At 40.7% G+C, this 26,713-nt stretch overlaps 2 protein-coding genes across 2 annotated transcripts; both read left to right on the top strand.

The window, feature by feature from the left end:
• LOC148717032 (uncharacterized) lies at positions 1-26,713 on the top strand. Its single transcript, XM_088744670.1, has 14 exons — positions 1-643; positions 845-994; positions 1,772-1,894; positions 2,123-2,248; positions 4,643-4,888; positions 9,188-9,502; positions 10,098-10,349; positions 10,853-11,173; positions 11,769-12,020; positions 20,879-21,199; positions 21,795-22,046; positions 22,760-23,077; positions 23,588-23,836; positions 24,590-26,713. Exons 1-14 carry the CDS (start codon positions 316-318, stop codon positions 24,907-24,909), a joined length of 3,573 nt encoding a protein of 1,190 aa, XP_088600796.1. The 5' UTR covers positions 1-315; the 3' UTR covers positions 24,910-26,713.
• Positions 12,528-20,470, top strand: LOC111320462 (uncharacterized). Its single transcript, XM_088745651.1, has 10 exons — positions 12,528-12,844; positions 13,440-13,691; positions 14,195-14,515; positions 15,111-15,362; positions 15,881-16,186; positions 16,782-17,033; positions 17,537-17,857; positions 18,453-18,704; positions 19,208-19,528; positions 20,124-20,470. The coding sequence occupies exons 1-10, from the start codon at positions 12,637-12,639 to the stop codon at positions 20,468-20,470; spliced, it is 2,832 nt and encodes a 943-aa protein (XP_088601777.1). The 5' UTR covers positions 12,528-12,636.

Genomic DNA, 26,713 nt, shown 5'->3' with positions numbered 1-26,713 from the left:
GGTTATGGAAAAAAACGCATGACAAAATACGTTTTGACATAAAACAAACATTTTCCTTGAATCTGAGGGACAATATTAATTTTGCAAATATTCTTGACTTTTCTCTGCCTGCAATTCTTTACAAAACATTAATGAAAATAAAGCGAAATTTCCAATCATTTAAACAAGCATGTTAATTGTGAACTTACCAAAAAAAAAAAAAAAAAAACAGACAACAGATAAAAAGAAGTTCAGGGCAACATTTAGCTTACATGATATTTGGACGTTTTATTTTCAGGGAACCTTTTTCGTTTTTAAAACTTCCGTCGAGAAGAAATGGCCAAAAGGGTTTTGTACGTAGCAGGGCTGTTGATCATGAGCCTGCTGCTGTACTGTACAGCTGCTCAGCAATGGAAGGCTACGGGGCAGCCGGAAGTTTCCAAATTTGGTATGATGCTACAGCGTCACGTCTTCAAGAGGATCACGGGAGCTGCTTTGTCAGATGTGTGTCTGCGAGAATGCTATGCTGACGTTAGATGTCAAAGTTTTAACTACGTCTTTACGCAAGACATTTGTGAGCTGAGCGACCGCACCAAAGAGGCCAGACCAGAGGATTATGTTCCGAACCCTCAGAGATTTTACTTTAAGCGAGATTACAAAAGAAGTTTGTCAATTTTATTCTCTTTCCCCTTAAGGACATTTTCAGAGCACAATTATTCAACGCAAAATTAAGGAATTATGTCACATCTTAATTATCTTCTTACCCCAAGTCAAGTCATCCTCCAATCAGTGTCTTCACACCTACGACAGACATAAAGTTTTACTTGCTTGATGTACCATATTAATGAATTCTTTTTCCTTCCAGTCCCTCTCGGTTCTATTCCTGAGCTGCCTGCAGAGACTTGCCAGGAAATCAAAATGAGCGAAGGAGGACAAGCGGTCAGCGGCAAATACTGGTTTTACTCGATTGTGCCGGATAAAACAGTTCTGGCCCCTTGTGACATGAAAACCGAAGGTAAATTCATTTTTTAACAAATCATTTCTTTGTCCAGGTAAAAGACGGTTCACCACTGAGGAGTTAGCCACCCTACGTAGACCGCTGACCGGTATACCACTGACCGAGTACCGGGGACGAGGGAAAAGCTGTGATCGAACAGCCATGCTTCCTAAAGTTAATGTTGATTATTTTATCTGCTTTACTAGTGGGAGAATAAGCCTACCATAACTTGATTTGTAAGTACGTTACTGTTATTTACAGCAATACTTGTTGTTCTAATAATTATTACTTGTATTTTCTATTGTAGAATCTCTTCTACATCGTTGTTCGAAAATAAAGCTATAACTTCGACGAGAACTCTTCAACCACCATCAATGAATAAGTTGACAGAGATGTTATGGGTAGACTCGAACCCCCAAAAACAAAGAATTAAGCATATTCGTTTGGGGAAATGGAACAACGAAGCCAAAAAGGAAAAACATAACAAGATCATCTTTCTTAACCATTCCCGTAAATTGATCGATTTGAGAATAGTTCAAATAGAATTCGAATTTTTTTCTTTTATTTTTTTTACACATTTAGATAACACTGAATAATTGTAACCTTAGGGTGACAAAATAAATGGCGAAGGGGAAATCTGACTTCCTGAAGGGATCGTAAACTGAAAATTAACTTTTGGCTTCCGCTGGAAGTCATGAAGCAAGCAATTGCTGCGACAAATCTATCAAAAGACTCATGATTTAGAGGATACCCTCTTTTTCTTTTAAACTGACCGCAATCTTTCTCGTTTTTCAGACGTGGACGAATGCAATTCAACAATTCCCGTCTGTGACGTCAACGCCGAGTGCGTGAACACCATCGGTTCTCACAGTTGTTCGTGTAAAGCAGGTTTTAATGGAAATGGAAAAAAATGTATAGGTAAGTTTGAACAATGACTTTCACTATTGCCTGAAGAAATCCATTTCAAAACAAAGCAAAACCATAGCAATTCCAGGCTTAATCTGAAGATTCGATTTAAAATTGCTTTAATGACCGATTAGAATAGTCCCCCACATCATGTCAGGTTCAATTCAGTGTACAGCGAGATGTTTTCACCAATAACAGTAATTTTAGTTCTGGCCATTATATTCTCATCCGTTCTTTCAGATGTCGACGAATGTACCAAGGAGTCACATGACTGTGACGCCAACGCCCACTGCAACAATACCGTGGGTTCTTATCGATGTACGTGCAATCCCTGGTACCAAGGAAACGGAACAAGCTGCTATTTTCGTGAGTTCAAAACTAATATTTAGACACGAGCGAACCAAGCAGTGTCCTTAACTCTATTTCGGTCATTATTTCTCGCCTGGGGGAGGGGGGGGGAGGGGTGAGGGGTGGTGGGGGATATTGGTGGGAATCACATGATTTTCAACAGATTAGATGGAGGAATCAGCCCTGATTGACAGGCACTAAGGGGGGGGGGAGGACCGTGAAAAAAATAGAGAAAAAAATTAGAAAAGCGGAAGGATCGATTTTTTTAGCTTTGTTTCTTGTTCAGACACGATATAACGTTATGAAACAATCAAACTTTTCTTATGTAATAACAAGAACAAGTGTTTAGTTTAATGACTGCCTCTTCCCCCAATGCTTCTTCTTTGGCAGCCCCTTGGACGCCTCCATCTGCAGTCTTTTGGACATCATCTTCCACTGACTCTCGGATTTCCCCTAACTCTTGGATAGTCTCCCCGTCCAAGTTATCGGCAGAGTACTCGTTCGAGCTTGGCTCTTTAGTTTTTTTGTCGTTTAAACTGATTACCATTGCCTGCATGTTACGAGCAATGCTTGTATTAAAAAAAGGCTGATAGTTTCGAAAGAAACTGTTTGGGGCTGCGTCGGTGGGAGTAACGAAATAATTTGGATATATCAACAAAGTTGAAATGGTATATTGGCCACCGTAATGATTACAAAAGTTGACGTTTCGAGCGTTAGCCCTTCGTCGGAGCGAATCATTCGCTCCGACGAAGGGCTAACGCTCGAAACGTCAGCTTTTGTAATCATTACGGTGGCCAATATACCATTTCAACTTTGTTGATATATCCAAATTATCTTGTATTAAAAAGGCTTTTTCCTCGCAACCAAAGGAGAGGGCAGAGATGAAGACGCTTAAACAATTTTCCGGTTAACTCAGCCTTGTAAAACTATTCTCATTTTTGATTGTGTCAAACATATCTCCAGCTAGCTCTAGCTCTTGAGGTAAGTTTTTGGAGAAGCAAGTATGCCCTCTGGGTCGGTTGTCAGCTTATTTGAGACTTCTTGAAATTCTTCTTGCAATATCTTTCCTCGTTCTTGAACTTCGTGAAAATATTTTTGGAGTATGGTCTTCTCTATAAAGGACGTTTTGCTCGCTGTCGATGAAAATAGCAAATCTGCTGTGAATTTCAAGGTGTCATTTACACTGGCCAAGCAAGACTAACACTTGACGATAAGCTCACTAGTTACAAGGCTCCGTTGATCTCGACTCGGCCAATATGGCGGCAGACACTTTAAAGCGTCAAGTTTTTTGTTTCTTCTACTATTGCGACGAAGAAAACGAAAGCGGTTACAGAGGAGGAGGAGAATGAAACGCTTTAGGTTAAGGGATCTTTTTAAAGAAAGGAGAAGCTAGATGATTCTTCCTTACCAACTTGAGTCCAAAGATTATGCTTTTTTGTTTTTTTCTTTGAAATCTTTACACTCCTTGTTATACAAGACTCGATAGTTGCGAACAAACATGGAAAAATTTATATCAAAGACTACAGCGACGACTTCCGCCGCCCCATTTTGTTCAAAGGCTCAGACGTGGGGAAAACTTGAGCGAGTGCTATAGTTATCCAGACATAGGAAATTGTGGTAGATTTCCTTGTGCTTGTGCGGCATTTTCCCCACGGCATTTTCCCCACGCATTTTCACCCGGTTAGCTCAATTGGTTAGAGCGCTGAACTGTTGTGCGGGAGGTCGAGGTCGATGGTTCGAGCCCCGGCCGGACCAACACTCAAGGTCTTAAAATAACTGAGGAGAATGCACTACCTTTCTATAATATCAAGAAATGGATAGACATTCTAGTCTTCTCGGATAAGGACGAATAAACCGTAGGTCCCGTCTCCTGCATCTACTAATTAGCTAATTTGGTTAGGCAGGGGACGTTAAAAAACCCACTCACGAGATTACTGTGATGTGGTCTGGCCTGTTTACTGGGATTTTGGGGAGAGGGGGCATCTTCAAATAAGTTTCCTTCAATTGTTTGTAAACTGCTGATGCAGTCCGGCCAAAGTCCCCCGAAAAGTGTTGTGATGCGCATTTGATCATATTCACATGTTAATTTGCGCAATATAAATATTAAGTTATTATTATTATTATTATTATTATATTTTTTTTTTCACTTGGAATAAGCGTGCGCAAGCACAACATAAGCACAAGACAATAGAAAACATTTTCGATCCATGCGCTGGTGCTTTCGCTTGTGTTTATGCTTGCGTCGAGGCTGTTTTCAAGGTGTGATTACAGGTGTTATACTTGCGTTTGTGCTTACGTCGCTGGTGAAAACCAGGCTTTTCGATCACCAAGATGGCGAATACAAGATGACGCGAAAACTTTAAAGTAAGGTAAAGCTTACTTTTTCTCTCTTTTTTTTGTTTATTTATACAGGTGGCCTGAATGGTTCCGTTATTCTTTCCAGTCTCGACTACAAAAACTACTCAGAAAAGCTGCTTTCTTATCTAGAGCCAGTCCTCAGTTCAAAGCGGAGCAGGTTTGTGAGGTGTTGGCAAGCGAAGACAGATGGCTGGGCCGCATCGACATTCCACAGGAACTGCGATGGGAGGGGACCCACAGTGACAATCATCAAAGCTAATAACTCCATCTTTGGTGGATACACTGACGTATCATGGAGCAGTAAGTGCATCTTGGCCATAAAGTTTTTTTCGGTGCAGCGCTTTAAGGATTTAGAAAGGCAAGAAAATAACTTTGGAAGAAATCTAAGGAATAGTGATGCAAGTCGAATCTCAAAAACCAGTTCATTTTGTTTCGTCTTAAAAATATTCTCATCGTCTGATTTTCAAATTATAAAATCATCCATAAATCGATCTTAAATGTTAAAAGGGAAGACAAAAAAACAGCATTTCGGGGATGGTCCCTGATCTTACCCTTGTCTAACTTTTGGGTATATCTTTGCATTTCCATTTAAATCATCCTTTCAGATTCCTGTGTTTGGTCATGCACCACCAAAGCCTTTTTATTATCCAACTACACTTCGAAGAGTACAAATAACGCCATAAACGAGTACATATATCACGCGGTATTTGTACTCTAGAGTACCGGTTTAACAGGTTCTCTCGATTCGCGCAAGCGAAGAATTGGATTGTAGTTACGAAAACAAAATGGCGGACAATTTGAATCATATTTCCGACGACGAAGAGTCAGAATGGCTGGCAAATATAGATCCAAGTTTATTACATGAATCGAACGAAGAAAAACAGCTATTAGACCCGGAAATTTCTTGATTTATTGAAGAAAATAGAAACACTCGTTATTTGTATTTCGAGCCTGTAGCCCGTAGGGCTCGTCAAAATACGGCACAACTCGTAAAATTACTCAGCGATATTACACAACAAAACGTCTAATATCATATATTTATGCCTCTTGCTCGCTTGCCCATAACCAAGTGTTGTACACTGTGCATAGCTAGGGGTGAGCTCGGTTTGATGGGAGAATTAAACGGACAACATTTCTTTGCCGTAATTTGGCCACTCAGTTGAGTGGCCGTTTATTTTTAATACCAAATCAAGTTACAGTAAAACCGGAAATAGAAACCTAATCCCAGCAAAGGTGAGGGCAAACACCCATCGAATGAGAACTCGATACACCTATGAGAATGCTCGAAAACAATGGGCGGGTTAATAGGGTGGGAAAATGTTTGCCCTGCACCGAAGCTTAACTAAAAGAGGCCCGAAATCACATGTTCGGATATTCAAGTATCTGCCATTGTAAGTCCCGGATGTAAGCCATCCGGGATAATGTCAAACGCGGCGCAGGCTGCATAAATTAATTTATTCCCTTTGGTAATAAATGTCATTTATTCTCACTTAACAACGGCAAAGGATACAATCCTGTGAAGCTGACAAAACCAGCAACACGCCATGTGCAGATGTTCCTTACAGGGACCCTCCTTTGGTACTAAACATGACATACGAATATGCGATGACGCTGACAGCAATCAATACTCTTACAGTCAAACTAAGTGAAGCGTACCCCTCAAGATTACATTAATGAATTGATTATTTGGATATTGAACCCGCCAGTCGTTTCAAGAATGAAATAATGAGTTGATTATTTGATTATTGAACCCGCTAGCCGTTTCTCGAATGCAATAATGGATTGATTATTTGAATATTGAACCCGATAGCCGTGTCCGTTTTGAAAAGGCGCGAATCATTGTTCAAATCAGAGCTCCATTTCTGATTGGATTATGCGAACACGTGATGATGAAATGGGACCATTTCATGGCGTCAGACATGGCGGCAAAGGTGAGTTCGACTGTTGTGTAGAACTTGTTGTAAATTAAATGTTGCAAATGGAATGTTATCGACAGCTTTTTTCCCCTATTTACATCTTGACGAACTTGTAGAAATTCTTGTGTGCATTCATGGTTGAAGAAAATAGTTTACAGGCGAAGCCATCGCAAGACTTTTTTATTTCGTAAATATTTGCGATCGACTGTTTTCGCAGTGTTTTTACAGTGCAGTTTGTTTATTTTCAGGATTCCTCGTCAAATAGAACAATCTTATTGGTATAATCAGAAATGGACTTCTGACTGAACAATGATCCGCGCTTTTTCAAAACGGATACGGCTATCGGCTTCAATATTCAAATAATCAATCCATTATTGCATTTGTGAAACGGCTAGCGGGTTTAATATTCAAATAATCAATTTATTATTACATTCTTGAAACGACTGGCGAGTTCAATATCCAAATGATCAATTCATTAATGTAATCTTGAGGGTTGAGGGGTATGCTTCACTTAGCTTGACTGTAACCAAATTGCCGTCACACGTACTCCAACCCCCCCGGGCTATTCGACTGGATACTACGGATTTTCACAGGAGCACATTATTTCACTCCATCTGACATTGTAGTTTTCTCCGATCCCCCCTCTGTTCTCTTGAAAATATGTGATCCTCCCTTAAAATCGTTCACTGAGGGAGTTAAAATCGGAAACGGCATGATATTGTGATCTTTGCTTTCCCCAATTTCTTTTGACAAGTGGTAACCTAAAATTGCCTTTGTTACGTGTATTATGCCTATGAAGTACGTCTTGTCTAATCAAGTCCATATTGTGATTAATTAGGCCATTGATGCATTTGAATACTTGAACACACCCTCTTTGAAATCGATTTTTCTCTAGAGGCAGCCGCTTGAGAACGGCTAATGCCTCAGTGGAGGATGAGTACAATGGTCTATTTAAAATAACTTTAGCGGCCTTACTTTGCAAAACTTGCAAACTAGACATAAGGGTAATATTATGTTTATCGCCCCATACTAGATCAACATATTCAAAAAGGGGCATAACAAGACCTTTATAGAAAAGTAAACGCGCCTTGAAAGGCAATAAATGCTTTATACGCTTGAGAAGCCCAAGCCTCTGATTAATTTTCCCAGTGTTCAAAATGATCAGTCCATGTGAAATCCGAGGATATATGCATACCGAGGTATTTAAAGCTGCGAACATTACTTATACTATGATCTAAAATAGGAAATGAACCCCCCTCCCCTCAAGGGGGTTTATGTTTTCTTCCAACTTCCAACGAACGACTACATTGTTCTTCTATTTCAGCTGGTTCTTGCGCAGGTTATTCTTCTGCCAGTAAAGCTTTCACCTTCTCTCTCTATAACGTCAAAGGATACAACCCTTGAGCATGTACATGAGTTGAAACGAATGGAGGGGCGTGGGTTCAAATCCCATCTGGGACTTGGATTTTTTTCCGACTATGCATTAAATCTGACATTTTAGTTTTCTTTGATCCCTTCTCTTAAAGACCATGAAATTCCTTAGAACCCCCCTTCTTCCCTCCCCCCCAGGTGACAAATAATGGCCGGTCCTTATCTCATTTCATTTTAGGTTCCTGTGGTTATTCTTCAGCCAGCAAAGCTTTTGTTTTCTCTTTGAACAACTTCAAAGGATACAATCCTGTCAAGCTGACACAATACAGACACCAGCCATACGCCATGTGCAGATGTTTCTCCTTCGGACCCACTTTTGGTGGGGGACATGACATCTACGTATCTGTACATTGCGCTTTGCTGGTTTTGGTTTTGTGTCAGCTTCACAGGATTGTATCCTTTGGCGTTGTAAAGAGAGAAAACAAAAGCCTTGCTGGCTCAGGAATAACCACAGAATAACCGACTACGATAGCAGACAAAATTTCTCCTTAGCCTGTTTCTTGACATTCTTCCATCTGGAGATTGACGTGTCCTGGTGACCAAGCAGTATAAGCAAGTTTTATAATGAACATATATATCGTTACTTCATTGTACTGTAGCTTTTGTTAAATTTAGGATCCAAATATATTCTCTCCAAATCAAATATTCTCTTTCTTCACTGCATTTACTGACTGTCGCAAAACCAAAACCCAGTTAATTTTTATTCAACTGTCCGTTTAAAAAACGTGCCAATCAAAACAAAGGATAAGAAAAAAAGATGCCCGAGGCGCGACAAAAACGCGATATACCAAGTCACGATTGGTTTAAGATTTTTCTCTCATTGGTTAAAAGCGCTACCAAGAGCTTTAATTCTCGATCGATCATCGAGCAGCGTTATGCTCAAGGAGTCCCTAGTTTGTTTTGTTTGTAAGGCTAACGGTATTTGTAGTCGAAATGCTTTAAAAGTTTTCCAGTCAGCTTTAAAGGCACATACCATGTGTTTTAACTTGTCGACAGTAATTTCTAGGCCTTATGTTGGTTTTTATTCGTTCGAGGACCAAATGGATGAAACAGGTGCAATGTGGACATGTAGCTCACAATATACAATGAGGGATTTTACTAAGCACCACGAAGGCTCCAACTGAACTTCATTAATGTTAGAAAAATATTGACAACCTCACTCGTGCACTGCACAAAACACACCACCCTTGGAAGCAACTCTTTTAGTTTGTCATTGTCTTTCACTTTATTTCCATTTTAATCATCATTTCAGGTTCCTGCGTTTGGTCGTACGCCACCAAAGCCTTTTTATTCTCATTCAACAACGCCAAAGGATACAATCCAGTGAAACTGACACAATACAGACACCAGCACTACGCCATGTACAGATGTTCCTCCTACGGACCCACCTTTGGTGGAGGACATGACATCTACGTATCAAATGACGCAGGAAACAATCAACAATCTTATACTGAATGCGGCTACACATACTCCAGCCCCCCGGGCTATTCGACGAGTGAACAATGTGGTTTTTTCACAGGAAGTCGTCATTTTACTCCATCTGACATTGAAGTTTTCTTCGAAATAGGTAAATTATTGTTGAAAAAACACTGTAAAATCTGTTGCTAATATACGATGACTAAATACCTTAATTCTTATCCGTGGCAACGTTCAGCGATTTTAAGAGTGCATGCACTGAACCATATACAGCAGCAAATTACTATTCAGGTTGTTGTGGCGACAGTGTCAATCGAATTGTTCCCGGGTATCAGTGCATATCAACTAAATCAGAGAAGAAATTACATGTTTTTGCATGTCCTGCCATTAAAAAACGCCATGTACAGATGTTCCTCTTACAGACCCACTTTTGGTGTGGGGCCTTTCTAGTCTTCTCGGATAAGGACGAATAAACCGTAGGTCCCGTCTCCTGCATCTATTAATTGGATAATTTGATTAGGCGGGGGATGTTAAAGAACCCACATTATGAGATTACTGTGATGTGGTCTGGCCTGTTTACTGGGAATTGGGGGGAGGGGGCATCTGTTAAAATTCGCCTTTATTGTTTGTAAACTGCCACTGGCAGTCTGGTAAAGTCCCCCGCACAGTGTTGTAAAGCGCCTTGAACACAGGATAAGAGCGTTATAGAAATAAAAGTTATTACAACATTATTATTATTAACACAGGTGGCCTTGGTGCATCTCATATTCTTGGAAGCCTAGACCCCAACAAATACTTGGGAAAGCTGATTTCGTTTTTAGACCCAGTTCTTCCCAGAGCATCCCGTACTGACTTTGCGAGGTGTTGGCACGCTCAGACTGACGGTTGGGCGGCATCGACATTCCACAGTAACTGCGATGGGAGGGGAACCACAGTGACAATCATCAAAGTCAACAGCTATATCTTTGGTGGATATACGGACGTGTCCTGGGGGGGAGGTAGGTATATGAAACTTTTTAAGAAGGATGAGATGATTCCATCAAATCAATCCTGGTTCTCTTGGAGGTTTGAGAGTGGAGGGGGTGCGCGATGAATTTTTGAACGATGCTCCTCTGCTATGAGCTTTAAGCCTTTATCGTTTCATTTTCGTGTTTTGGTTTTTTCACACATATATCATGAATTGAAATGTTTGCCACTTGATATACCTGCAGAACAACATTACATCTTAAAACATTAAATAATGAGCAACAACACTGAGATTCAAAAGTTTCAAAAGGTTGTACTTCCTTTTCTTTAGAGTAACCCCTCAAATCTTTCATAGTTCTTATTCGTACCCGTTTCTATACCCAAACTCCTAGAATCTCTCCTTCCATTTAGCAAACCTCTAGCTTGAAACAAAATACCCGTCTTGCCCATGATAAAAAATGAATCACCCTCCTTCAGGGGATTCACGTTTTCTTCGAACTTTTTGACGTACGACTAAATCGTCCTTCTATTTCAGCTGGTTCTTGTGCAGGTTATTCTTCCGCGAGTAAAGCGTTCCTCTTCTCTCTCAATAACGTCAAAGGATACAATCCTGTCAAGCTGACACAATACCGATACCAGCAATACGCCATGTACAGATGTTCCTCCTACGGACCCACTTTTGGTGGGGGACATGACATCTACGTATCAAATTACGCAGGAAACAATCAACAATCTTATACTGAATGCGGCTACACATACTCCAGCCCCCCGGGCTATTCGACGAGTGATCAATGTGGATTTTTCACAGGAAGTCGTCATTTTACTCCATCTGACATTGAAGTTTTCTTCGAAATAGGTAAATTATTGTTGAAAAAACACTGTAAAATCTGTTGCTAATATACGATGACTAAATACCTTAATTCTTATCCGTGTCAACGTTCAGCGATTTTAAGAGCGCATGCACTGAACCATATACAGCAGCAAATTACTATTCAGGTTGTTGTAGCGACAGTGTCAGTCGAATTGTTCCCGGGTATCAGTGCATATCAACTAAATCAGAGAAGAAATTACATGTTTTTGCATGTCCTGCCATTAAAAAACGCCATTTACAGATGTTCCTCTTACGGACCCACTTTTGGTGTAGGGCCTTTCTAGTCTTCTCGGATAAGGACGAATAAACCGTAGGTCCCGTCTCCTGCATCTATTAATTGGATAATTTGATTAGGCGGGGGATGTTAAAGAACCCACATTACGAGATTACTGTGATGTGGTCTGGCCTGTTTACTGGGAATTGGGGGGAGGGGGCATCTGTTAAAATTCGCCTTTATTGTTTGTAAACTGCCACTGGCAGTCTGGTAAAGTCCCCCGCACAGTGTTGTAAAGCGCCTTGAACACAGGATAAGAGCGTTATAGAAATAAAAGTTATTACAACATTATTATTATTAACACAGGTGGCCTTGGTGCATCTCATATTCTTGGAAGCCTGGACCCCAACAAATACTTGGGAAAGCTGATTTCGTTTTTAGACCCAGTTCTTCCCAGAGCATCCCGTACTGACTTTGCGAGGTGTTGGCACGCTCAGACTGACGGTTGGGCGGCATCGACATTCCACAGTAACTGCGATGGGAGGGGACCCACAGTGACAATCATCAAAGTCAACAGCTATATCTTTGGTGGATATACGGACGTGTCCTGGGGGGGAGGTAGGTATATGAAACTTTTTAAGAAGGATGAGATGATTCCATCAAATCAATCCTGGTTCTCTTGGAGGTTTGAGAGTGGAGGGGGTGCGCGATGAATTTTTGAACGATGCTCCTCTGCTATGAGCTTTAAGCCTTTATCGTTTCATTTTCGTGTTTTGGTTTTTTCACACATATATCATGAATTGAAATGTTTGCCACTTGATATACCTGCAGAACAACATTACATCTTAAAACATTAAATAATGAGCAACAACACTGAGATTCAAAAGTTTCAAAAGGTTGTACTTCCTTTTCTTTAGAGTAACCCCTCAAATCTTTCATAGTTCTTATTCGTACCCGTTTCTATACCCAAACTCCTAGAATCTCTCCTTCCATTTAGCAAACCTCTAGCTTGAAACAAAATACCCGTCTTGCCCATGATAAAAAATGAATCACCCTCCTTCAGGGGATTCACGTTTTCTTCGAACTTTTTGACGTACGACTAAATCGTCCTTCTATTTCAGCTGGTTCTTGTGCAGGTTATTCTTCCGCGAGTAAAGCGTTCCTCTTCTCTCTCAATAACGTCAAAGGATACAATCCTGTCAAGCTGACACAATACCGATACCAGCAATACGCCATGTACAGATGTTCCTCCTACGGACCCACTTTTGGTGGGGGACATGACATCTACGTATCAAATTACGCAGGAAACAATCAACAATCTTATACTGAATGCGGCTACACATACTCCAGCCCCCCGGGCTATTCGACGAGTGATCAATGTGGATTTTTCACAGGAAGTCGTCATTTTACTCCATCTGACATTGAAGTTTTCTTCGAAATAGGTAAATTATTGTTGAAAAAACACTGTAAAATCTGTTGCTAATATACGATGACTAAATACCTTAATTCTTATCCGTGTCAACGTTCAGCGATTTTAAGAGCGCATGCACTGAACCATATACAGCAGCAAATTACTATTCAGGTTGTTGTGGCGACAGTGTCAATCGAATTGTTCCCGGGTATCAGTGCATATCAACTAAATCAGAGAAGAAATTACATGTTTTTGCATGTCCTGCCATTAAAAAACGCCATTTACAGATGTTCCTCTTACGGACCCACTTTTGGTGTAGGGCCTTTCTAGTCTTCTCGGATAAGGACGAATAAACCGTAGGTCCCGTCTCCTGCATCTATTAATTGGATAATTTGATTAGGCGGGGGATGTTAAAGAACCCACATTACGAGATTACTGTGATGTGGTCTGGCCTGTTTACTGGGAATTGGGGGGAGGGGGCATCTGTTAAAATTCGCCTTTATTGTTTGTAAACTGCCACTGGCAGTCTGGTAAAGTCCCCCGCACAGTGTTGTAAAGCGCCTTGAACACAGGATAAGAGCGTTATAGAAATAAAAGTTATTACAACATTATTATTATTAACACAGGTGGCCTTGGTGCATCTCATATTCTTGGAAGCCTGGACCCCAACAAATACTTGGGAAAGCTGATTTCGTTTTTAGACCCAGTTCTTCCCAGAGCATCCCGTACTGACTTTGCGAGGTGTTGGCACGCTCAGACTGACGGTTGGGCGGCATCGACATTCCACAGTAACTGCGATGGGAGGGGAACCACAGTGACAATCATCAAAGTCAACAGCTATATCTTTGGTGGATATACGGACGTGTCCTGGGGGGGAGGTAGGTATATGAAACTTTTTAAGAAGGATGAGATGATTCCATCAAATCAATCCTGGTTCTCTTGGAGGTTTGAGAGTGGAGGGGGTGCGCGATGAATTTTTGAACGATGCTCCTCTGCTATGAGCTTTAAGCCTTTATCGTTTCATTTTCGTGTTTTGGTTTTTTCACACATATATCATGAATTGAAATGTTTGCCACTTGATATACCTGCAGAACAACATTACATCTTAAAACATTAAATAATGAGCAACAACACTGAGATTCAAAAGTTTCAAAAGGTTGTACTTCCTTTTCTTTAGAGTAACCCCTCAAATCTTTCATAGTTCTTATTCGTACCCGTTTCTATACCCAAACTCCTAGAATCTCTCCTTCCATTTAGCAAACCTCTAGCTTGAAACAAAATACCCGTCTTGCCCATGATAAAAAATGAATCACCCTCCTTCAGGGGATTCACGTTTTCTTCGAACTTTTTGACGTACGACTAAATCGTCCTTCTATTTCAGCTGGTTCTTGTGCAGGTTATTCTTCCGCGAGTAAAGCGTTCCTCTTCTCTCTCAATAACGTCAAAGGATACAATCCTGTCAAGCTGACACAATACCGATACCAGCAATACGCCATGTACAGATGTTCCTCCTACGGACCCACTTTTGGTGGGGGACATGACATCTACGTATCAAATTACGCAGGAAACAATCAACAATCTTATACTGAATGCGGCTACACATACTCCAGCCCCCCGGGCTATTCGACGAGTGATCAATGTGGATTTTTCACAGGAAGTCGTCATTTTACTCCATCTGACATTGAAGTTTTCTTCGAAATAGGTAAATTATTGTTGAAAAAACACTGTAAAATCTGTTGCTAATATACGATGACTAAATACCTTAATTCTTATCCGTGTCAACGTTCAGCGATTTTAAGAGCGCATGCACTGAACCATATACAGCAGCAAATTACTATTCAGGTTGTTGTGGCGACAGTGTCAATCGAATTGTTCCCGGGTATCAGTGCATATCAACTAAATCAGAGAAGAAATTACATGTTTTTGCATGTCCTGCCATTAAAAAACGCCATTTACAGATGTTCCTCTTACGGACCCACTTTTGGTGTAGGGCCTTTCTAGTCTTCTCGGATAAGGACGAATAAACCGTAGGTCCCGTCTCCTGCATCTATTAATTGGATAATTTGATTAGGCGGGGGATGTTAAAGAACCCACATTACGAGATTACTGTGATGTGGTCTGGCCTGTTTACTGGGAATTGGGGGGAGGGGGCATCTGTTAAAATTCGCCTTTATTGTTTGTAAACTGCCACTGGCAGTCTGGTAAAGTCCCCCGCACAGTGTTGTAAAGCGCCTTGAACACAGGATAAGAGCGTTATAGAAATAAAAGTTATTACAACATTATTATTATTAACACAGGTGGCCTTGGTGCATCTCATATTCTTGGAAGCCTGGACCCCAACAAATACTTGGGAAAGCTGATTTCGTTTTTAGACCCAGTTCTTCCCAGAGCATCCCGTACTGACTTTGCGAGGTGTTGGCACGCTCAGACTGACGGTTGGGCGGCATCGACATTCCACAGTAACTGCGATGGGAGGGGAACCACAGTGACAATCATCAAAGTCAACAGCTATATCTTTGGTGGATATACGGACGTGTCCTGGGGGGGAGGTAGGTATATGAAACTTTTTAAGAAGGATGAGATGATTCCATCAAATCAATCCTGGTTCTCTTGGAGGTTTGAGAGTGGAGGGGGTGCGCGATGAATTTTTGAACGATGCTCCTCTGCTATGAGCTTTAAGCCTTTATCGTTTCATTTTCGTGTTTTGGTTTTTTCACACATATATCATGAATTGAAATGTTTGCCACTTGATATACCTGCAGAACAACATTACATCTTAAAACATTAAATAATGAGCAACAACACTGAGATTCAAAAGTTTCAAAAGGTTGTACTTCCTTTTCTTTAGAGTAACCCCTCAAATCTTTCATAGTTCTTATTCGTACCCGTTTCTATACCCAAACTCCTAGAATCTCTCCTTCCATTTAGCAAACCTCTAGCTTGAAACAAAATACCCGTCTTGCCCATGATAAAAAATGAATCACCCTCCTTCAGGGGATTCACGTTTTCTTCGAACTTTTTGACGTACGACTAAATCGTCCTTCTATTTCAGCTGGTTCTTGTGCAGGTTATTCTTCCGCGAGTAAAGCGTTCCTCTTCTCTCTCAATAACGTCAAAGGATACAATCCTGTCAAGCTGACACAATACCGATACCAGCAATACGCCATGTACAGATGTTCCTCCTACGGACCCACTTTTGGTGGGGGACATGACATCTACGTATCAAATTACGCAGGAAACAATCAACAATCTTATACTGAATGCGGCTACACATACTCCAGCCCCCCGGGCTATTCGACGAGTGATCAATGTGGATTTTTCACAGGAAGTCGTCATTTTACTCCATCTGACATTGAAGTTTTCTTCGAAATAGGTAAATTATTGTTGAAAAAACACTGTAAAATCTGTTGCTAATATACGATGACTAAATACCTTAATTCTTATCCGTGTCAACGTTCAGCGATTTTAAGAGCGCATGCACTGAACCATATACAGCAGCAAATTACTATTCAGGTTGTTGTAGCGACAGTGTCAGTCGAATTGTTCCCGGGTATCAGTGCATATCTACTAAATCAGAGAAGAAATTACATGTTTTTGCATGTCCTGCCATTAAAAAACGCCATTTACAGATGTTCCTCTTACGGACCCACTTTTGGTGTAGGGCCTTTCTAGTCTTCTCGGATAAGGACGAATAAACCGTAGGTCCCGTCTCCTGCATCTATTAATTGGATAATTTGATTAGGCGGGGGATGTTAAAGAACCCACATTACGAGATTACTGTGATGTGGTCTGGCCTGTTTACTGGGAATTGGGGGGAGGGGGCATCTGTTAAAATTCGCCTTTATTGTTTGTAAACTGCCACTGGCAGTCTGGTAAAGTCCCCCGCACAGTGTTGTAAAGCGCCTTGAACACAGGATAAGAGCGTTATAGAAATAAAAGTTATTACAACATTATTATTATTAACACAGGTGGCCTTGGTGCATCTCATATTCTTGGAAGCCTGGACCCCAACAAATACTTGGGAAAGCTGATTTCGTTTTTAGACCCAGTTCTTCCCAGAGCATCCCGTACTGACTTTGCGAGGTGTTGGCACGCTCAGACTGACGGTTGGGCGGCATCGACATTCCACAGTAACTGCGATGGGAGGGGAACCACAGTGACAATCATCAAAGTCAACAGCTATATCTTTGGTGGATATACGGACGTGTCCTGGGGGGGAGGTAGGTATATGAAACTTTTTAAGAAGGATGAGATGATTCCATCAAATCAATCCTGGTTCTCTTGGAGGTTTGAGAGTGGAGGGGGTGCGCGATGAATTTTTGAACGATGCTCCTCTGCTATGAGCTTTAAGCCTTTATCGTTTCATTTTCGTGTTTTGGTTTTTTCACACATATATCATGAATTGAAATGTTTGCCACTTGATATACCTGCAGAACAACATTACATCTTAAAACATTAAATAATGAGCAACAACACTGAGATTCAAAAGTTTCAAAAGGTTGTACTTCCTTTTCTTTAGAGTAACCCCTCAAATCTTTCATAGTTCTTATTCGTACCCGTTTCTATACCCAAACTCCTAGAATCTCTCCTTCCATTTAGCAAACCTCTAGCTTGAAACAAAATACCCGTCTTGCCCATGATAAAAAATGAATCACCCTCCTTCAGGGGATTCACGTTTTCTTCGAACTTTTTGACGTACGACTAAATCGTCCTTCTATTTCAGCTGGTTCTTGTGCAGGTTATTCTTCCGCGAGTAAAGCGTTCCTCTTCTCTCTCAATAACGTCAAAGGATACAATCCTGTCAAGCTGACACAATACCGATACCAGCAATACGCCATGTACAGATGTTCCTCCTACGGACCCACTTTTGGTGGGGGACATGACATCTACGTATCAAATTACGCAGGAAACAATCAACAATCTTATACTGAATGCGGCTACACATACTCCAGCCCCCCGGGCTATTCGACGAGTGATCAATGTGGATTTTTCACAGGAAGTCGTCATTTTACTCCATCTGACATTGAAGTTTTCTTCGAAATAGGTAAATTATTGTTGAAAAAACACTGTAAAATCTGTTGCTAATATACGATGACTAAATACCTTAATTCTTATCCGTGTCAACGTTCAGCGATTTTAAGAGCGCATGCACTGAACCATATACAGCAGCAAATTACTATTCAGGTTGTTGTAGCGACAGTGTCAGTCGAATTGTTCCCGGGTATCAGTGCATATCAACTAAATCAGAGAAGAAATTACATGTTTTTGCATGTCCTGCCATTAAAAAACGCCATTTACAGATGTTCCTCTTACGGACCCACTTTTGGTGTAGGGCCTTTCTAGTCTTCTCGGATAAGGACGAATAAACCGTAGGTCCCGTCTCCTGCATCTATTAATTGGATAATTTGATTAGGCGGGGGATGTTAAAGAACCCACATTACGAGATTACTGTGATGTGGTCTGGCCTGTTTACTGGGAATTGGGGGGAGGGGGCATCTGTTAAAATTCGCCTTTATTGTTTGTAAACTGCCACTGGCAGTCTGGTAAAGTCCCCCGCACAGTGTTGTAAAGCGCCTTGAACACAGGATAAGAGCGTTATAGAAATAAAAGTTATTACAACATTATTATTATTAACACAGGTGGCCTTGGTGCATCTCATATTCTTGGAAGCCTGGACCCCAACAAATACTTGGGAAAGCTGATTTCGTTTTTAGACCCAGTTCTTCCCAGAGCATCCCGTACTGACTTTGCGAGGTGTTGGCACGCTCAGACTGACGGTTGGGCGGCATCGACATTCCACAGTAACTGCGATGGGAGGGGAACCACAGTGACAATCATCAAAGTCAACAGCTATATCTTTGGTGGATATACGGACGTGTCCTGGGGGGGAGGTAGGTATATGAAACTTTTTAAGAAGGATGAGATGATTCCATCAAATCAATCCTGGTTCTCTTGGAGGTTTGAGAGTGGAGGGGGTGCGCGATGAATTTTTGAACGATGCTCCTCTGCTATGAGCTTTAAGCCTTTATCGTTTCATTTTCGTGTTTTGGTTTTTTCACACATATATCATGAATTGAAATGTTTGCCACTTGATATACCTGCAGAACAACATTACATCTTAAAACATTAAATAATGAGCAACAACACTGAGATTCAAAAGTTTCAAAAGGTTGTACTTCCTTTTCTTTAGAGTAACCCCTCAAATCTTTCATAGTTCTTATTCGTACCCGTTTCTATACCCAAACTCCTAGAATCTCTCCTTCCATTTAGCAAACCTCTAGCTTGAAACAAAATACCCGTCTTGCCCATGATAAAAAATGAATCACCCTCCTTCAGGGGATTCACGTTTTCTTCGAACTTTTTGACGTACGACTAAATCGTCCTTCTATTTCAGCTGGTTCTTGTGCAGGTTATTCTTCCGCGAGTAAAGCGTTCCTCTTCTCTCTCAATAACGTCAAAGGATACAATCCTGTCAAGCTGACACAATACCGATACCAGCAATACGCCATGTACAGATGTTCCTCCTACGGACCCACTTTTGGTGGGGGACATGACATCTACGTATCAAATTACGCAGGAAACAATCAACAATCTTATACTGAATGCGGCTACACATACTCCAGCCCCCCGGGCTATTCGACGAGTGATCAATGTGGATTTTTCACAGGAAGTCGTCATTTTACTCCATCTGACATTGAAGTTTTCTTCGAAATAGGTAAATTATTGTTGAAAAAACACTGTAAAATCTGTTGCTAATATACGATGACTAAATACCTTAATTCTTATCCGTGTCAACGTTCAGCGATTTTAAGAGCGCATGCACTGAACCATATACAGCAGCAAATTACTATTCAGGTTGTTGTGGCGACAGTGTCAATCGAATTGTTCCCGGGTATCAGTGCATATCAACTAAATCAGAGAAGAAATTACATGTTTTTGCATGTCCTGCCATTAAAAAACGCCATTTACAGATGTTCCTCTTACGGACCCACTTTTGGTGTAGGGCCTTTCTAGTCTTCTCGGATAAGGACGAATAAACCGTAGGTCCCGTCTCCTGCATCTATTAATTGGATAATTTGATTAGGCGGGGGATGTTAAAGAACCCACATTACGAGATTACTGTGATGTGGTCTGGCCTGTTTACTGGGAATTGGGGGGAGGGGGCATCTGTTAAAATTCGCCTTTATTGTTTGTAAACTGCCACTGGCAGTCTGGTAAAGTCCCCCGCACAGTGTTGTAAAGCGCCTTGAACACAGGATAAGAGCGTTATAGAAATAAAAGTTATTACAACATTATTATTATTAACACAGGTGGCCTTGGTGCATCTCATATTCTTGGAAGCCTGGACCCCAACAAATACTTGGGAAAGCTGATTTCGTTTTTAGACCCAGTTCTTCCCAGAGCATCCCGTACTGACTTTGCGAGGTGTTGGCACGCTCAGACTGACGGTTGGGCGGCATCGACATTCCACAGTAACTGCGATGGGAGGGGAACCACAGTGACAATCATCAAAGTCAACAGCTATATCTTTGGTGGATATACGGACGTGTCCTGGGGGGGAGGTAGGTATATGAAACTTTTTAAGAAGGATGAGATGATTCCATCAAATCAATCCTGGTTCTCTTGGAGGTTTGAGAGTGGAGGGGGTGCGCGATGAATTTTTGAACGATGCTCCTCTGCTATGAGCTTTAAGCCTTTATCGTTTCATTTTCGTGTTTTGGTTTTTTCACACATATATCATGAATTGAAATGTTTGCCACTTGATATACCTGCAGAACAACATTACATCTTAAAACATTAAATAATGAGCAACAACACTGAGATTCAAAAGTTTCAAAAGGTTGTACTTCCTTTTCTTTAGAGTAACCCCTCAAATCTTTCATAGTTCTTATTCGTACCCGTTTCTATACCCAAACTCCTAGAATCTCTCCTTCCATTTAGCAAACCTCTAGCTTGAAACAAAATACCCGTCTTGCCCATGATAAAAAATGAATCACCCTCCTTCAGGGGATTCACGTTTTCTTCGAACTTTTTGACGTACGACTAAATCGTCCTTCTATTTCAGCTGGTTCTTGTGCAGGTTATTCTTCCGCGAGTAAAGCGTTCCTCTTCTCTCTCAATAACGTCAAAGGATACAATCCTGTCAAGCTGACACAATACCGATACCAGCAATACGCCATGTACAGATGTTCCTCCTACGGACCCACTTTTGGTGGGGGACATGACATCTACGTATCAAATGACGCAGGAAACAATCAACAATCTTATACTGAATGCGGCTACACATACTCCAGCCCCCCGGGCTATTCGACGAGTGAACAATGTGGATTTTTCACAGGAAGTCGTCATTTTACTCCATCTGACATTGAAGTTTTCTTCGAAATAGGTAAATTATTGTTGAAAAAACACTGTAAAATCTGTTGCTAATATACGATGACTAAATACCTTAATTCTTATCCGTGTCAACGTTCAGCGATTTTAAGAGCGCATGCACTGAACCATATACAGCAGCAAATTACTATTCAGGTTGTTGTGGCGACAGTGTCAGTCGAATTGTTCCCGGGTATCAGTACATATGAACTAAATCAGAGAAGAAATTACATGTTTTTGCATGTCCTGCCATTAAAAAACGCCATTTACAGATGTTCCTCTTACGGACCCACTTTTGGTGTGGGGCCTTTCTAGTCTTCTCGGATAAGGACGAATAAACCGTAGGTCCCGTCTCCTGCATCTATTAATTGGATAATTTGATTAGGCGGGGGATGTTAAAGAACCCACATTACGAGATTACTGTGATGTGGTCTGGCCTGTTTACTGGGAATTGGGGGGAGGGGGCATCTGTTAAAATTCGCCTTTATTGTTTGTAAACTGCCACTGGCAGTCTGGTAAAGTCCCCCGCACAGTGTTGTAAAGCGCCTTGAACACAGGATAAGAGCGCTATAGAAATAAAAGTTATTATAAAATTATTATTATTAACACAGGTGGCCTTGGTGCATCTCATATTCTTGGAAGCCTGGACCCCAACAAATACTTGGGAAAGCTGATTTCGTTTTTAGACCCAGTTCTTCCCAAAGCATCCCGTACTGACTTTGCGAGGTGTTGGCACGCTCAGACTGACGGCTGGGCGGCATCGACATTCCACAGCAACTGCGATGGGAGGGGACCCACAGTGACAATCATCAAAGTGAACAATTATATCTTTGGCGGATATACTGACGTGTCCTGGGGTGGAGGTAGGTATATCAAATTTGTTACTGAAGAAAGAGACAAAATGATTCTATCGGATTAATCATTCTTCTCCTACAGGTTTGAAGGAAGAGAAAAGGGGAGGGGTGAGCTCCATGAAATTTTGAACGATTCTCCCTTGCTATGAACTCCAAGCCTTTACCATGTCTTTTATCGGATATAATATTTTCGAAGCCTTATTCACATGGTTGGATTTTTTTTCAGTTCTCAAAACCATTTTCAATTTTTTAAATATGTGCCTACATCTGAAGAAAGTGACAGATACCTTTGGGTAATGTTACATTTCGCCATTTTGAAAAAGACTGAGTTAAAATTTCGGGCCTGGGCACGAATAAAAAAATGTTTCAATACAAATATCACCAGGAGCCAATTAATGGGCTTTAGATGTCACCCAATAATTTGACATATCCATAACATGTACCAATTCTATGCCCAAATTCGTAAAATATCTCCTTTCCTCTCGCAAACATCTAGCCTGGAAAAACTCCCCGTCTAGTCCATGATAGGAAATGAACCCCCCTCCCCTTAAGGGGTTTATGTTTTCTTCCAACGCACGACTACATTGTTCTTCTATTCCAGCTGGTTCTTGCGCAGGTTATTCTTCCTCCAGTAAAGCATTGATCGTCTCACTCAATAACGTGAACCCTAACCCTCCCTCAGGCGACAAATAGTGACCAGTCCCTAACTCTTTTTATTTTAGGTTCCTGTGCTTATTCTTCAGCCAGCAAAGCTTTTGTTTTCTCTCTTTACAACGCCAAAGGATACAATCCAGTGAAGCTGACACAATACCAAAACCAGCAATACGCCATGTACAGATGTTCCTCCTATGGACCCATTTTTGGTGCTGGTTGTGGTCACGACATCTACATATCCAACAACGCTGGAAACAGCCAAAACTCTTACACTAGATGCGGTTGCACGTACACGACGCCCTCAGGGTACTCAACTGGAGACTGTGGTTTTTTTACAGGGGGGCCTAATTTTTCTCCAACGGACATAGAAGTATTCTATGAAACAGGTAATTAAGAAAAAGACACCTTTTCAAGGATAAATAATTAATAAGACTTGTGGCAAAATCAGTTCGTGGAATTATACTCAAAAAGATGTGTTGCTGGAGTACGAATAGCTTACCTTTTTTCCCAATTTCAAAGAAATTTCTACGCTTTACGGTCTCTTTCGCAGCAATTCTTTAAGTTCGTCACACAACACGTTGCGCGACGAGTCTGAGAAGACTAGTCTGAGCTGCCGCGGGGGGTTGTGGGTATTAGATGAAAACAAAGTCGGTGGAGCCACTTGAAAGAGCGGTTGAGCTAACTAAAAAAAAGTTTCTCTCTCCATCGCGTATAAATCCATCTGGTAGATAAGCTAGGAATTTTTTAACTTGCTGGATCAGTAGTGAGAAATTATTTCACGGGCCAAACGAGGGTGATAAAATTATCCACTTTAGATGACTCCACGAATCAAAGCTATAAGGGTTGTTCCATTCCTTTTGCTAACTGTAAGTTTAACTTTTCGTCTCCCTCCTCAGGTCTCGGTTTCTCTGACATACTTCGAAGCCTTGATTATAACAAATACTTGAAGGTGCTGTTTTCGTATTTGGACCCAGTCCTTATCAGTAAAGAGCGTAGCAGGTTTGTAAGGTGTTGGCACGCAAAGACTGACGGCTGGGCAGCATCGACATTCCACAGTAACTGTGATGAGAGGGGACCCACAGTGACGATCATTAAAGTGAACAGCTATATCTTTGGTGGATATACTGACGTGTCCTGGTCAAGCAGTGAGTAACAAACAAGGAAACATCCCTCACATGTAGAAAAGATAACAAATCAATTAGTCATGGACTTTTCTTGTAGCATTGAGTACATCTTAGGGACAAAAAATATCATCGTAGACAGTAAAACGTGAGATCTCGAAGTAGACAAACTTTTAAATGGCTTGAAACGCGTTTGGAACGCATTTTAACCTTAAAGTTTTGTTTCGGATTTGATTTGATTTTTGATTATTCATTTTGATTTGATTTTATTGTGACATTCCCATTTCGAGGTATTTCTACATGTTTCGTTTTGTACACTATTCTTATTGCACAGCTGAAACAAAGAATGTTTAATCAATGCTCTACTGGATTATGTGTTGTCTTTGAAAAACACTGGACCATATTTGAAGTTCTCTTTTTGAAAAGTAAAAATATGCTCTTGTGTTTTATATAATTTCTTTTTTTTAAAAAAAATTAAGGTGCTCGGTTCTAGTTCGGCAAGTTAAATTCATCTTGAGTTCATCAACTTGAATTTTTCTTTTTTCATATTCGCATACTTTCAAACGTTTTTACTGAACACAGCCACCGGCGCAAAATTCCCAATCATGGTCCATTCCCCCCCTTAGTGCCTGTTAATGAGGACCGATCCCCCTTTTCTATCTTGAAAACCATGTGATCCTCATTCCCAAAAATCCTTTGCCCCCCACCCTTCCCTCCCCTCCCCTCCCCTCCCTCAGGTGACAAATAGTGACCAGTCCTTAACTGTTTTCATTTTAGGTTCCTGTGGTTATTCTTCAGCCAGCAAAGCTTTTGTTTTCTCTCTCTACAACGCCAAAGGATACAATCCTGTGAAGCTGACACAATACCAAAACCAGCAAAGCGCCATGTACAGATGTTCCTCCTACGGACCCACTTTTGGTTCTGGACATGACATCTGGATAAACGATAACGCTAACAGTAATCAAAATTCCTATACTAACTGTGGCTACACGTACTCCAACCCCTCGGGCTATTCGACTGGAAACTGCCAATTTTTCACAGGAGCATTTCGTTTTACTCCATCTGACACTGAAGTTTTTTACGAAATAACAAACTGAACACTGCAAAACTACGCAGTCTAAGTAAGTATGAAGTATGTATATTAACATTTTTGAGTTAATAGAGTTACTGCCTCTTCGCACAAGGCCTGGTCAACAGACGTAGCTCTGTTTCCGTGATCTCATCTCTCCCCCCTTTTGGTCGCAAACTTGTAAATGAGTTACAAGATTTACCAAGATTTCGGTTTTGACAATTTTTGTTGCTGTTGTTACCCATTGTTTTTTTAAACGGCTACTCGGCTAATCACCGTGGATTTTTCACAGGATAGCTTTCTTCACTCTACCATTTTTACTATATCATTTTTCAGGCTAAAAAATGATATCAGCTAAGTTGGAACCTACAGAAAAGAATCGATATTTGTATTGAAATAACCTACGTCAAAGGAGATTGAAATTTGAAACAAAAATATAATCATCGAACTCAAATATCAAGAACATTTCACCGAAGGTTGAACTTCTTGTTTATCTTATTTAATCATTTAATCCTTTAGCTGGACTAGACTAATAGATTTTAGCCAGTTAGAGGAGCGGCTAAGATCTCAAAAGATCATAATTCAGTTGTCAAAGAAAACTAAAAATATATATTAATAATAAGTCTAAGGGGATGTTGGAGGTGGATGCATGGAGACATAAGAAGTCGGTTCCAGTCTCCAGTCAGTAAAGACGAGCGATAGGACGAGTAAACAACAAAAGGTCGTTTGCGGTTATCTGAGAAACAAACGACCGAGAGCCTGCTACAGACAGACAGATAAAAAGCTTTAATATCCACGTTTAGCTTCACATGCGAGACGGTGTCACCTTTGAGATTTGTATTTTCGGAAAGGAACATTCACAACTCCTCTGTTTCCTTCAGACAGTAGACTCAAAATTAAATAAATTAAATAACGGTTTTGATCGACATTACACCGAATCTGTTGAACGTATTGATGGGATTGAAATGAAGAAAGAAACTGATTTAAAATGAGCGGGAGCAATCAAAATGGTTGTCCTCTTACTCTTCAAAACCAGGAAAGGGTGACATGGTTGAAAACTAACGTAGCGCCATCACCATTTCGAGAAATAGACCAAGCTTAATACCCTGTAACCTCTGAGGGTGACTAATATCTAAATTCTCCCATAAGTATCACTGCTGAATCAAACATTAAGCTCATGAGAATTAAGGAACTGATCATATGGAAATGTCCTAGGAAATGGAAAGAGAACAGTGTGGAGAATACACATACTGATGCTTGGGTGTGAAGGATCAACTATTTTATTTTTCAAAACGGTCATGCCGCCATAACCACTGAAGATGTCGGTTTTGTATCTTCAGTAAAAGATCTGAACTAGATTTCATGTCATATACACACTGATAAGAGTGTACACGATAAACGCCTCATCTCGCAGTTGACGGCAAACGTGGATTGAAAGTTCTGTGGTCGCTAAAATCCCTTTTATATGTACCATGTATTTTAACACACCATAACTTAAAAAACTGCTTCACAAATTGTATAGAAAAAACTTTGTCGGACGGTTGATTCTTTTGACAGAAGTTTGGTTGTATCATCCAGGGAGGTAGCCATTTGACAAGGCCTCTGAAAAAAACTCGACCCCATTTGTTCTTAATTCTCAGAGTACATATGAACCCTTGGTCCGTCGATAAGGTTTTAGTCATACAAAGATATAGTCTGATAAAGTTTTTGAAGTCATCAGGACTATTCAATTAATATCTGACCATATCTGTGCCTGAGTTCAGGGTTAAAAGTTTTTATGTCACAAATCAACTGTAATCCTTTGAATGTAAATAAAACTCAGTTAACCACCA

Source organism: Stylophora pistillata, chromosome 14 (genome assembly GCF_964205215.1).
Source record: "Stylophora pistillata chromosome 14, jaStyPist1.2, whole genome shotgun sequence".
NCBI classification, from domain to species: domain Eukaryota; kingdom Metazoa; phylum Cnidaria; class Anthozoa; order Scleractinia; family Pocilloporidae; genus Stylophora; species Stylophora pistillata.
This window is presented reverse-complemented; position numbering and strand designations above follow the sequence as displayed.